Source organism: Entelurus aequoreus, linkage group LG18 (genome assembly GCF_033978785.1).
Source record: "Entelurus aequoreus isolate RoL-2023_Sb linkage group LG18, RoL_Eaeq_v1.1, whole genome shotgun sequence".
Taxonomy (NCBI): domain Eukaryota; kingdom Metazoa; phylum Chordata; class Actinopteri; order Syngnathiformes; family Syngnathidae; genus Entelurus; species Entelurus aequoreus.
In genome coordinates, this window is record NC_084748.1 from 831,838 (window position 1) to 845,061 (window position 13,224).

At 38.6% G+C, this 13,224-nt stretch overlaps 1 protein-coding gene across 1 annotated transcript in view; it reads left to right on the plus strand.

Annotated features, from left to right (window-relative positions):
• LOC133633451 (G-protein coupled receptor 83-like) overlaps nt 1-4,097 on the plus strand; it is a 23,485-nt gene extending 19,388 nt beyond the window's left edge. Inside the window, exons 3-4 of the mRNA XM_062025979.1 lie at nt 1-46; nt 2,677-4,097. The exon at nt 1-46 is cut by the window's left edge and continues 88 nt beyond it. Of these exons, the coding sequence (XP_061881963.1) occupies nt 1-46; nt 2,677-3,415 (785 nt within the window). The 3' untranslated portion in view covers nt 3,416-4,097. The remainder of the gene's footprint in view (nt 47-2,676) is intronic.
• Nucleotides 4,098-13,224: the final 9,127 nt, after the last annotated feature.

The window sequence follows — 13,224 nt, forward strand, 5'->3', positions numbered from 1 at the left end:
CCCTCCCACACGCCATCTACCAAAAACTCGTCACCTTCACTTTCAGGTAAAGACACACACACACACACACACACACACACACACACACACACACACACACACACACACACACACACACACGAGTGCTGACATCAAAAATGTCAGTGTGTGCTCAGCTGATGAATCATTGTCAATAATATCAGCACATATGAAGTCTCTTGAGAGTCTCCTCAGGGTCACCATGGCGATGGCAGGCTTGGTAAAGGCGGCCATCAGTTTTACACTCAGAACTAGTTGTCCCTTACAAAACCCATCCACATATGTCATCTGTTCAAGAGTCAAACTGTCCCCACTTTAGTGTCTGTATGATGTGTGCAAACTACAAAGCCAAAAAGCAGTGAAGTTGTCACGTTGTGTAAATGCTCAATAAAAAGAGAATACAACAAATCCTTTTCAACTTATATTCAATTGAATAGACTGCAAAGACAACATATTTCATGTTCACATTGACAAACTTTGCTATTTGTTGCAATTATTAGCTCATTTGGAATTTGATGCCTGCGACATGTGTCGGAAAAGCTGGCACAAGTGGCAAAAAAGAGTGAGAAAGTTGAGCAATGCTCTTATTTGGAACATCCCACAGGTGAACAGGCTAATTGGGAACAGGTGGGTGCCATGATTGGGTATAAAAGCAGCTCCCATGAAATGCTCAGTCGTTCACAAACAAGGACGGGGCGAGGGTCACCACTTTGTCCACAAATGCCTGAGCAAATTGTTGAACAACAACATTTCTCAACAAGGAATTGAGGGATTTCACCATCTACGCTCCGTAATATCATCAAAAGGTGCAGAGAATGTGGAGAAATCACTGCACATAAGCCATGATATTACACACCTTGGATCCCTCGGGCATCAAAAAGAGACATCAGTGTGTAAAGGATATCACCACATGGCCTCAGGAACACTTCAGAAAACCACTGTCAGTAACTACAGTTGGTCGCTACATCTGTAAGTGCAAGTTAAAACTCTACTATGCAAAGCCAAAGCTATTTATCAACAACACCCAGAAACACCACCAGCTTCGCTGGGCCTGAGCTCATCTAAGATGGACTGATGCAAAGTGGAAAAGTGTTCTGTGGTCTGACGAGTCCACATTTGAAATTGTTTTTGGAAACTGTGGATGTCAAAGAGGAAAAGAACCATCCGGACTGTTCTCCGGTGAAAGTGTAAAAGGCAGCATGTGTGATGGTATGGGGGTGTATTAGTGCAGTGGTCCCCAACCTATTTGTAGCTGCAGACCGGTCAACGCTTGAAAATTTGTCCCACGGTCCGGTGGGGGAAGGGGGGGGGGTGTATTAAAAAAAAAAAAAAATTTTTTTTTTTTTTTTTTTTTTTTTTTACATAAATAAATAAAATCATGTGTGCTTACGGACTGTATCCCTGCAGGCTGTATTGATCTATATTGATATAGAATGTATATATTGTGTTTTTTATGTTGATTTCATTTAAAAAAATAAAAAAATAAAAAAATAAAAAAAAATTTTTTTTTTAATTCTTGTGCGGCCCGGTACCAATCGGTCCGCGGACGGGTACCGGGCCGCGGACGGGTACCGGGCCGCGGCCCGGTGGTTGGGGACCACTGTATTAGTGGCCAAGACATGGGTAACTTACACATCTGTGAAGGCACCATTAATGCTGAAAGGTACATACAGCTTTTGGAGCAACATATGTTGCCATCCAAGCAACGTCACCATGGAAGCCCCTGCTTATTTCAGCAAGACGACGCCAAGCCAGGAGTTACAACAGCGTGGCTTCGTAGTAAAAGAGTGCGGGTACTAGACTGGCCTGCCCGTAGTCCAGACATTGCAAATGTGTGAAGGCTAAAATATGAGAAGGGAGACTGTTGAACAACTTAAGCTGTACATCAAGCAAGAATGGGAAAGAATTCCACTTCAAAAATGTGTCTCCTCACTTCCCAAACCTTTACTGAGTGTTGTTAAAAGGAAAGGCCATGTAACACACTGGTCAAAACGCCTTTTTTGCAATGTGTTGCTGCCATTACATTCTAAGTTCATGATTATTTGCAAAGAAAATAACAAAGTTTCTCAATGTGAACATGAAATATCTTGTCTTTGCAGTCTATTCAATTGAATATAAGTTATATATATATATATATATATATATATATATATATATATATATATATATATATATATATATATATATATATATATATATATATATATGTATATATATATATATATATATATATATATATATATATATATATATATATATATATATATATATATATATATATATATATATATATATATATATACATATATATATATGTCTTAATTAGATTATCCAAAAAATAGTGCTCGATACCGTGGTAGAGCGTAATATGTATGTGTGGGAAAAAAATCACAAGACTATTTCATCTCTACAGGCCTGTTTCATGAGGGGTTTCCTCAATCCTCAGGAGATTTTTTTTTTTTTCCCTGAGGATTGAGGAAACCCATCATGAAACAGGCCTGTAGAGATGAAATAGTCTTGTGATTTTTTCCCACACATACATATATATATATATATATATATATATATATATATATATATATATATATATATATATATATATATATATATATATATATATATATATATATGGTAATGTGATGTCCTTGCTCCTCCCAGCCAGGAGAGGGAGCGCAGTCTGTGCATCCCAGACTTCCCTGAGCCCTCGGACGTCTCCTGGAAGTACATCGACCTGCTCACCTTCATCCTCCTCTACATGCTGCCCCTCCTCATCATCACCGTGTCCTACACCACGGTGGCCCGCCGCCTGTGGCGCCACAAGGCCATCGGCGACGCCACCACGGCGCAGCACGCCAACCAGAAGCGGCGGCGTCACCGCACGGTGGCCATGCTGCTGATGGTGGTGGTGGTGTTCGCCGTCTGCTGGTTCCCGCTCAACTGCTACGTGGTGCTGCTCTCCAGCCAGGCCATCCACTCCTCCAACGTGCTCTACTTCTGTTTCCACTGGCTGGCCATGAGCTCCACCTGCTACAACCCCTTCATCTACTGCTGCCTCAACCCCAACTTCCGCCAGGAGCTCCGCCTCCTGCTGAGCGTGTGCAGGCGGCGCCGGAGAGTGACGGCGGAGCTGGCGCTGGAGCTGGAGCTGGAGCGCCGGCCGGCGGCGGCGGCGGCGGCCGGCGCTCCGTGCCGCAGGGACGCCTGGCCCGAGAATGAGGAGCCCTTGGGGCCGAGGCAAGCTTTGCCGCAGCCCAGCAAGGACTCCTCGCAGAAGAGTCGCACCCTCACCGGGGAGTCGCGCCATCTTAAGGACGTGCAGGCGCTCTTCATCGCCAGACAGGCGCTCACCAAGAGAACTGACATCCAGTCCGTGGAGCCCTTCGTGGTTGTCAACTAAATACACTTTGGCGTGGTAGTCCTCCGTCCATCTTCTACCTGCCAGACTTGAAGAGGAACTGCACTTTTTTTTTTTTAGCATTTTGCCAATCATTCACAATTAGGGATGTCCGATAATGGCTTTTTGCCGATATGCCGATATTGTCCAACTCTTTAATTACCGATACCGATATCAACCGATACCGATATCAACCGATATATACAGTCGTGGAATTAACACATTATTATGCCTAATTTGGACAACCAGGTATGGTGAAGATAAGGTACTTTTAAAAAAAAATTATAAAATAAAATAAGATGAATAAATTAAAAACAGTTTCTTGAATAAAAAAGAAAGTAAAACAATATAAAAACAGTTACATAGAAACTAGTAATGAATGAAAATGAGTAAAATTAACTGTTAAAGGTTAGTACTATTAGTGGAGCAGCAGCACGCACAATCATGTGTGCTTACGGACTGTATCCCTTGCAGACTGTATTGATATATATTGATATATAATGTAGGAACCAGAATATTGATAACAGAAAGAAATAGGGGGAGGGAGGTTTTTTGGGTTGGTGCACTAATTGTAAGTGTGTCTTGTGTTTTTTATGTTGATTTAATAAAATAAAAATTAAAAAAAATAAAATAAAAAACGATACCGATAATAAAAAACCGATACCGATAATTTCCGATATTACATTTGAACGCATTTATCGGCCGATAATATCGGCAGACCGATATTATCGGACATCTCTATTCACAATCCTTATTTATGTAAGACAAGAACACCCATGTTTGTTTTCTTTACATTTATGTAAATAAATGCTAGAAAAAAGCGACGATTACCCCATTAATTTGAGCCAGGGTGAAAGATTTGCGGATGAGGAAAGTGAGAGTGAAGGACTAGAGGGCAGTGGAAGCGATTCAGATGGGGAAGATGCTGTGAGAGGCGGGTGGGACCTGATATTCAGCTGGGAATGACTACAACAGTAAATTAAAGCTGCAAGCAGCGTTGGTCGGGTCCGCATTTTGGCAGGTGCTAGTCCTAGGTGTCCCAATACTTTTGTCCAGTGGTAGTCCTGAGTGAGACCTACATAGAGGTTTTTGTTTCGTGTCTCTACGATATTGGTACTGGGAGTTAGAGGAAGTTGTGTCTGAGTTCACATTGTCATTATAGGGTATTGTGTGTATTGAGGACAAAGAAGGAGTAATTGCATTTTCGTTGTCATTTTTGGCACCGGAGCAACTTTAGTGCTGCGGGTCTTTGAAGGCTTGTAAAATCAAAACGGTAGCACGTATCAAAAATCCGTACAGACAGTTTAATCAGAAGGGTTCAATCTCTCTCCTGTAGCAGTTTGAAGCCGAAACGACAAACGCGCTCAGAGGAGATAACGTTTGATGTTTGGTGACCGGGTGTAACAAAAATGTTGTTTTGAAGGAGGAATAACAAACTTCCTGTTGATTTTTGCTGAAGGATGTCAATCAATGAAATGTAGGTCGAGACGAGACCTACATAGAGATATTTGTTTCATGTCTCTAAGACGTTCCTACCAGAAGTTACAAGCAGTTTTGTCTGAGTTTTCCTCGGAGGAGCAGTGTTTTCTGTTTTTTTCAAAAATTATGTAGAGCACAATTTTGAGTTTTGGGGTTCGGTTTTTTTTTTTAGATAGCAATTTCCACCAGTCCCGATGTGTGTAAGAAGTTTGGTGAGTATTTTAAAGGGGTCAAATTACAGCTCAAAAATCAAAAATGAGTGTTTTTAGTCATTTTTTGTCTTGAAAGGGAAATTGCCAACTTCCTATTGGTTTTCGCCCGAAGATGTGAAATTATGAATTGTAGGTCTAAGTGAGACCTACATACAGGTTTTTGTTTCATGTCTCTACGACCTTCCTAGTGGGAGTTAGAGGCAGTTTTCTTCCTAGGGGGCGCTAGAGCGCAATTTTGATTTTTGGGGTTTGGTTTTTTGACTATGTGGGCTGGACTTCTTTTCAAATGTGTGTAAAAAATTTGGTGAGTTTTGAAGCATGTTAAGGGGGGCAAAGTAGTGCGCAACGGTGCGGAAGAATAATAATAAAACCTTACAAACACAATAGGTTCCTTTGTAACCTGTACAAAGGACTCCCAGAGGGAGTCCTTTGTACAGGTTACAGGGCGGACCCTAATAAACACAAGACATATATATACTCTATTAGCCACAACAAATATTTCTAAATACAAAAAATAATCCCACGTCAATTAAAATGCAAAGTAAAGCCTATTTAATAGAAATATTATTTGTTGCAACATTACGCCACCCCCCCCCCCCCCATCCCCCCGCACGGTGCGCCCCCCTCCCTTCCCGTATCATGACTCTTACCACATCAAAAAATCAACACAAGATGTCAAAACAGCCAAAACTGTCAGGTGCCCAGGGAAGTAAAAAGAGAAAAGAAGAGGAGAAACGAGAAAAAGACAGAGGTAGCAGGTAGGTAACGTTAGCCTACATGAAATTATTTGTCTGTTACAGAATGTGATTGTAACCTGGCTTTAAGCTAATGTTACATGATTTGGCAATTGCTAATCAATAAATAGCTACTTCTGTTTTAACGTCGGGTTAATATTGTGGAGGGGGCTAAATTGTTATGGAAAATAATAATGTAACGTTAGGTAATTACAGTACTCCCTGGTGTACAGTAATTTGTAAGTCATTCTAGTTAATGCAATATTAAAAAGCACAAATAGAGAACTCTGTAGGATCCCCTTTTTTGTAATATAGTTGTTAAAGTCATACTAGTTTGATATCTTGTTTTGTGCAGTGCCTTATTTACAGTATATTGTATTTTTAATTTATTTTATGCAACTTGTTGACACGTTTTATTTTGTGTTTATGTATGTAAAAAATATTGTATTTCTGTGAATTTTTTATTTTTTATATTCATTTATTCATATTTTTTTAAATCTTGTTAACTATTCTGATTGTTAATTTGCTTTCTTTAAGTAAAAAAAAAGGTCAAAGACAAAGCTATTCGGTTTCTTGTGAGTATATACACTTCACTGCCGATGTGGGGGGGCGCCACCTAAAATCTTGCCTAGGGCGCCAGATTGGTTAGGGCCGGGCCTGCACGTACGGGCAAGCGATCAAATGTTTGGAAGCCAAAGCTGTACTCACGGTAGCGCGTCTGCTATTGTTTATTGTTTATTGTTTATTGAATGGATCCCCATTAGCTGACGCCAAGGCGACTGCTAGTCTTCCTGGGGTCCATATAGGAGCATACAAAATTTAAATACAAAGAATACATGCATTACCAGACATTATACAATGGAAAAATACAACATAAGATAAAAAGCTAGTTAAAACCAGTATTAAAATTCACGTCATGTGGGCAGCTGCAAAAGGTGTATCTTTAAAGCTGTCTTGAATGACAATTTACTTTGTGAGAGATTAATGTGAGGTGGCAACCCATTCCAGAATGATGTACATCTATACATGACTGTATGTTTGAGGGAATTGGTCCTGGGAGCAGGAAGTGTCAAATAGCCATTGCTGGCATTCCTAGTGTCATGAATATGTGTGTTAGTTTATTTTAAAAACTGTTTGTAAAAGTAATCTGGTGATTGATCTAAAATGATAGTTCGAAAGAACATTAGGAGACTACAATGCATCTTTTGTTCAACAGACAACCAGGACAGGCGTGAATGCATATATGAAATATTAGTGCGCAAAGAACATTTAAGTAGCAGTCTAGCCGCTCTGTTCTGTACAAATTGCAGTTTGTTCAGGTCAGACTTAGTCGTAGCGGACCATACTATAGGACAGTAATGAAGATGACAGAAAACCAAGGACTGTATCACTTGAGCCATTGTTGAGGATGTCAAGAAGGTGGAGCACTTCCTGACCATGGCTAGACCTCTTCCCATTTTCATTGAAATACCATCAATATGATGGGACCATGACAGTTGACTGTCTAATAGCACACCAAGCAGTTTTGCTTTTTTGACCTGCTTAATAGGTATGTCTGACATTGAAATATGAAGCTGTGGGTCATCAACAAGCATATGCCTGGATCCAAAAAGACTGCTTTTTGTTTTGTCAATATTCACAACAAGTTTACTATCATTTACCCAGAGTGACACTCTCTCCAGGTCCTGATTTAAGTTATTTTGTAGGTCATTTAAGGTAGAGGCAGTACTGTATAGAGTTGTGTCATCTGCATACATAACCATATTGGTGTTTGTTGTAACACAGGGAAGATCATTAGTAAAAATAATAAAAAGTAAAGGACCTAAGCAGCTTCCTTGAGGCACGCCGCAGTAATTGTACTTGCGTTCAGATAGGCTACCATTAAAACACACTCTCTGTGATCTTCCTGATAGATAGCTCAACATCCAAGAAAGTGACATACTATTAAAACCATATTTTCTCAGTTTGGAGATCATTATGTTGTGATCTATGACATCGAATGCTGCACTAAAGTGCTATCTAACTCAAAGTCCTCCTGGTTGTGTTGCTGCAGCCAGCCACTAATACACCGCTCCCACCTACAGCTTTCTTCTTTGCAGTCTTCATTGTTCATTAAACAAATTGCAAAAGATTCACCAACACAGATGTCCAGAATACTGTGGAATTTTGAGATGAAAACGCGATTCGATTCAAAAATCGATTTTTTTTCAATTCAACACGATTCTCGATTCAAAAACGATATTTTCCCGATTGAAAAGGATTGTCTATTGATGGAATACATAGATTTCAGCAGGATCTATTGATACTGTTGTTGATAATATTCATTTTTGTTTCACTACTTTTGGTTTGTTGTGTGTGGTGTTTGTGTCACACCCCTTATACATACATACATACACTTGTAAAGAACATCATGTCATGGCTGTCTTGACTTTCCAATCATTTCTACAACTCTTATTTTCTTGTGATAGAGTGATTGTAGCACATACTTGTTACATGATGCTTAGTGTTTCACTAAAGTCACATCTCTTTAGTACACAGCTCCTAAAACTTAGTAGTTCATCCTCGTTGTATTCAGGCTCAAAAATATAAGGTCAATCAATCAATGTTTATTTATATAGCCCTAAATCACAAGTGTCTCAAAGGGCTGCACAAGCCACAACGACATCCTCGGTTCAGAGGCCACATAAGGGCAAGGAAAAACTCACAACCCAGTGGGATGTCAATGTGAATGACTATGAGAAACCTTGGAGAGGACCGCATATGTGGGTGACCGGATGCAGTGGACGTCGAGTGGGTTTAGCATAATAGTGAGAGTCCAGTCCATAGTGGATCTAACATAATAGTGTGAGAGTCCAGTCCATAGTGGATCTAACATAATAGTGTGAGAGTCCAGTCCATAGTGGGGTCAGCAAGGTTCTGGATCATTCGTCCCAAAAAACCTATACAGTTGCGGTCAAAAGTTTACATACACTTGTCAGAATCAGAATTACACAAAATTGCTGCAGTTCAGCTAAATGTGTTGCTTTTCTGAAATGGACTTGTTTCTTCAGCATTGTCCACTCGTTTAAGTCGGGACTTTGGGAAGGCCATTCTAAAACCTTCATTCTAGCCTGATTTAGCCATTCCTTTACCACTTTTGAGGTGTGACATGATGTCCGCTGTAATATTGACACAAATATTAGGTCTCTCATGGCTATGCTAATATTAAATAGCAGACACTATCAAGAAATGATCTCGGATTGTTCTACAAACATGACGCTGCTAGCAAGAATGCATCGGGGCGGATGCGGGTCCCGACCAAAGAAAGACCAGCAGGAGAGGTTTTTTTGAAGGAAGGAGAAATGGCTACTTATTGTTATAACATTAGAAATATTATTTTGACTTGAGCATTGAAAAGTCACTGACTAGTCCAGCAGGAACAGATCCAAGGCAGAAACGGACGAAAATCCCATTGAGTGAAAACCGGGGAATGTTGATCCTGACTGTCCTTTTATCCTGTTTTCTGTCTCCTCGGGCAAAACTTTTTGTTTCTTTGGTTTGTTTTGGAGCCTCGGCCATGATAGCAGTAATTGCTATCATGGGTTTAGTTTTCTGGCAGCACGCGGGCGTTGGCATCGACTTCCATCTTTTTAACGAATGGGGAAAGGGGGCGTGACGTACAGTACAGGCCAAAAGTTTGGACACACCTTCTCATTTCAATGCGTTTTCTTTATTTTCATGACTATTTACATTGTAGATTGTCACCATCGAAACTATGACACCTGTGAAGTGAAAACCATTGCAGGTGACTACCTCTTGAAGCTCATGGAGAGAATGCCAAGAGTGTGCAAAGCAGTCATCAGAGCAAAGGGTGGCTATTTTGAAGAAACTAGAATATAAAAACATGTTTTCAGTTATTTCACCTTTTTTTTGTTAAGTACATAACTCCACATGTGTTCATTCATAGTTTTGATGTGACAATCTACAATGTAAATAGTCATGGAAATAAAAAAAACCTTGAATGAGGAGAAGGTGTGTCATAACTTTTGGCCTGTACTGTATGCCATAGATCAGGGGTGTCCAAACTTTTTCCACTGAGGGCCGCACACGGAAAAATGAAAGCCTGCGGGGGCCATTTTGATATTTTTCATTTTCAAATCATAACAAAATATATGGATTTTGTTTGTTTTTTTACCTTCAGGGCTACCGGGGAACATAAAGTGTCTAAGTCAGGGGTGTCAAACGTATGGCCCGCGGGCCGGATCAGGCCCGCGAACAGGTTTTATTCGGCCCGCGGGATGAGTTTGCTAAGTATAAAAATTAACCAACATTTTTGAATGAAAGAAACCACTGTTCTAAATGTGTCCACAAGATGTTACAATAGCAATTATTTGTATCTTTGTAGATGATGCTACATATGTAAACAAAAATAAACCACATGATGTTAGTACATCAGTCGAGGAAAATGAGCAAACTACATAACCTACTGTAATTTGATTTTGATATTATTTTTTTTATCTTGATAGATTGAAAATTAACGCCAATGAGTTGACTGATGAATTTTATCACATAATTTATTCAGAAAGTATAAATAACGACACATAAAGATGCAACACTATGAACCGCAACATGTAAGTGTAAAATAAAACCCAACACCATTATGATTTGTACATTTTCAGAATGTGCTTGTTCTATTTTTAAACAAAGAAAACAATCTGAAGTTGTCTTTACTTTTAAGTTATCATGCTGTGATTTTACTAGTCCGGCCCACTTGGGAGTAGATTTTTTCTCCATGTGGCCCCCGATCTAAAATGAGTTTGACACCCCTGGTCTAAGTCATTAAAATGTTAAAAACAAGTCAAATTATTTTATTTTTTTATTTAACGCTTACAGTAAATCTCTACAGTATATCAACTTTAGGTTGATATAAAATTTAAAAAAACAAAAAGGTTTTATGCCTTTTCTGTCAAGAAGTCTTTGTTTTTAATAATAAAATTGAAATATGCAGTATTTCCCCCACTGCCCAAAACCTTCAGAAAGCAATGTTTGATGTGAAGTAATTGGAGCCTTAAAAACATCAATAATGCAAGACACCATTGATATTCATTCATTATTATTTTTGAGTAATCACAGTGAAAAGATAAATAAAATCCCATTAAATATATTCAGGATACAAAAGGTGCCCCACTCAAAGTGATACATTTGTATTAGTTTTTTTTTTATTACTTTCAACACTTAAATTACGAGATCAACTTCAGATGTATCTGTCAATTTTACGTTCCAACTATTATTTTGTTTGTTTTATGCTCTTTTGTCACAGAAAATGTTGATGTTTTTGTATGGCAACCACACAATATATGCAATATTTTCCACATAAAACATTTTAAAGTGAAATATTTGAAATAATTGGAGCCTTGAATAGGTCAATAATTCACTATAACATTGATTTTTTTTTTTTTTTAAGCAATGGCAAAAAAAGAAAAATAAAGATAGACAGAAGAAAAAAAGCATCCTGCATGGCAGCTTTGTGTCAACATTGCAACTTTTTCTAGTTAGATTTCACCTCATTCCACTTTTTTTAATGTTTATTTTTTATTTTTGCAATAGCATTTCCAGAATGTGTGGCGGGCCGCTAAACTGCTATTGGCTGCGGGCCGCAAATCGCCCCCGGGCCGCACTTTGGACACCCCTGCCGTAAAGCAAGTCAGCAGCCGAGTGGTTAGAGTATCCGCCCTGAGATGGGTAGGTCGTGAGTTCAAACCCCGGCTGAGTCATACCAAAGACTATAAAAATAGGAGCCATTACCTCCCTGCTTGGCACTCAGCATCAAGGCTTGCAATTGGGGGTTCAATCACCAAAAATGCGTGGCCATTAAATTCTAAGTTCATGATTATTTGCCAAAAAATAACAAAGTTTGTCAGTGTGAACATGAAATATCTTGTCTTTGCAGTCTATTCAATTGAATATAAGTTGAAAAGGATTTGTTGTATTCTCTTTTTATTGACCATTTACACAACGTGACAACTTCACTGCTTTTGGCTTTTGTAATGTAATCTTTTATACGACATTGTTATTGAAATAAAGATGAGGAAAAAGAAAACCATGGTAACAGTGACGGCGTGCATGAACTCAACAAGCTGACAAAAGTGACCTAGTTAGCCAACCAGCTGTTTAGATGTGCTAATGTTCCGTGTTCCTTTTTTAATCACAGTCTTTTGCTGGCCCATCAGCTCAGCATCACAAATGAAGCAAACCGAGTCAAAAGCAGTAGCCATGAGTTTCTATTCCTCAGCTGTAGTACTTACAGTAACATCTGTTTGAAAGAAACACTTTTTGTGCACAAATTAATTACCAAGGCAACTCAATTAGTCATTTGAATATGAAATTATTCACTCAATTATTCATCAATTCATTGAATTGTGGAAAATAAATGAAATATAGTGAAAGTGTGTACTCAATATGTAGTATTTGATGTATTTACATACAGTATTTTGTGGCCTATTTAAGTATTAACATATTTGTCTCCTGCAGTTTTGATTAATTCATGAGTTGTTCCGCACGGTGGTCAGGGCCGGCCCGTGGCATAGGCCGTATAGGCAAATGCTAAGGGCGCCGTCCATCAGGGGGCGCCACGCCAGTGCCACAAATGTTGGAGGAAAAAAAAAAAAAAAAAAGTTGGTACTATTATTTCTAAATACATAAAATAATCCCACGTTAATTAAAATGCAACGTAAAGCCTATTTAATAGAAATATTATGACTCTTTTTGGACGTCACCACATCAAAAAATCAACACAAGATGTCAAAACGGCCAAAACTGTCAGGTGCCCAGGGAAGAAAAAAGAGAAAAGAAGAGGCGAAACGAGAAAAAGACAGAGGTAGCAGGTAGGTAACGTTAGCCTACATGAAATTATTTGTCTGTTACAGAATGTGATAGTAACCTGGCTTTTTAGCATTAAGCTAATGTTACATGATTCGGCAATTGCTAATCAATAAATAGCTACTTCTGTTTTAACGTCGGGTTAATATTGTGGAGGGGGCTAAATTGTTATGGAAAATAATAATGTAACGTTAGGTAATTACAGTACTCCCTGGTGTACAGTAATTTGTAAGTCATTCTAGTTAATGCAATATTAAAAAGCACAAATAGAGAACTCTGTAGATCCCCTTTTTTTGTAATATAGTTGTTAAAGTCATACTAGTTTGATATCTTGTTTTGTGCAGTGCTTTATTTATATCGTATTTTCAATTTATTTTATGCAACTTGTTAACACGTTTTATTTTGTGTTTATGTATGTAAAAAACATTGTATTTCATATATTCATTTTTTATTTTTTGTATTCATTTATTTATCCATATTTTTTTAAATCTTGTTAACTATTCTGATTGTTAATTTGCTTTCTTTAAGT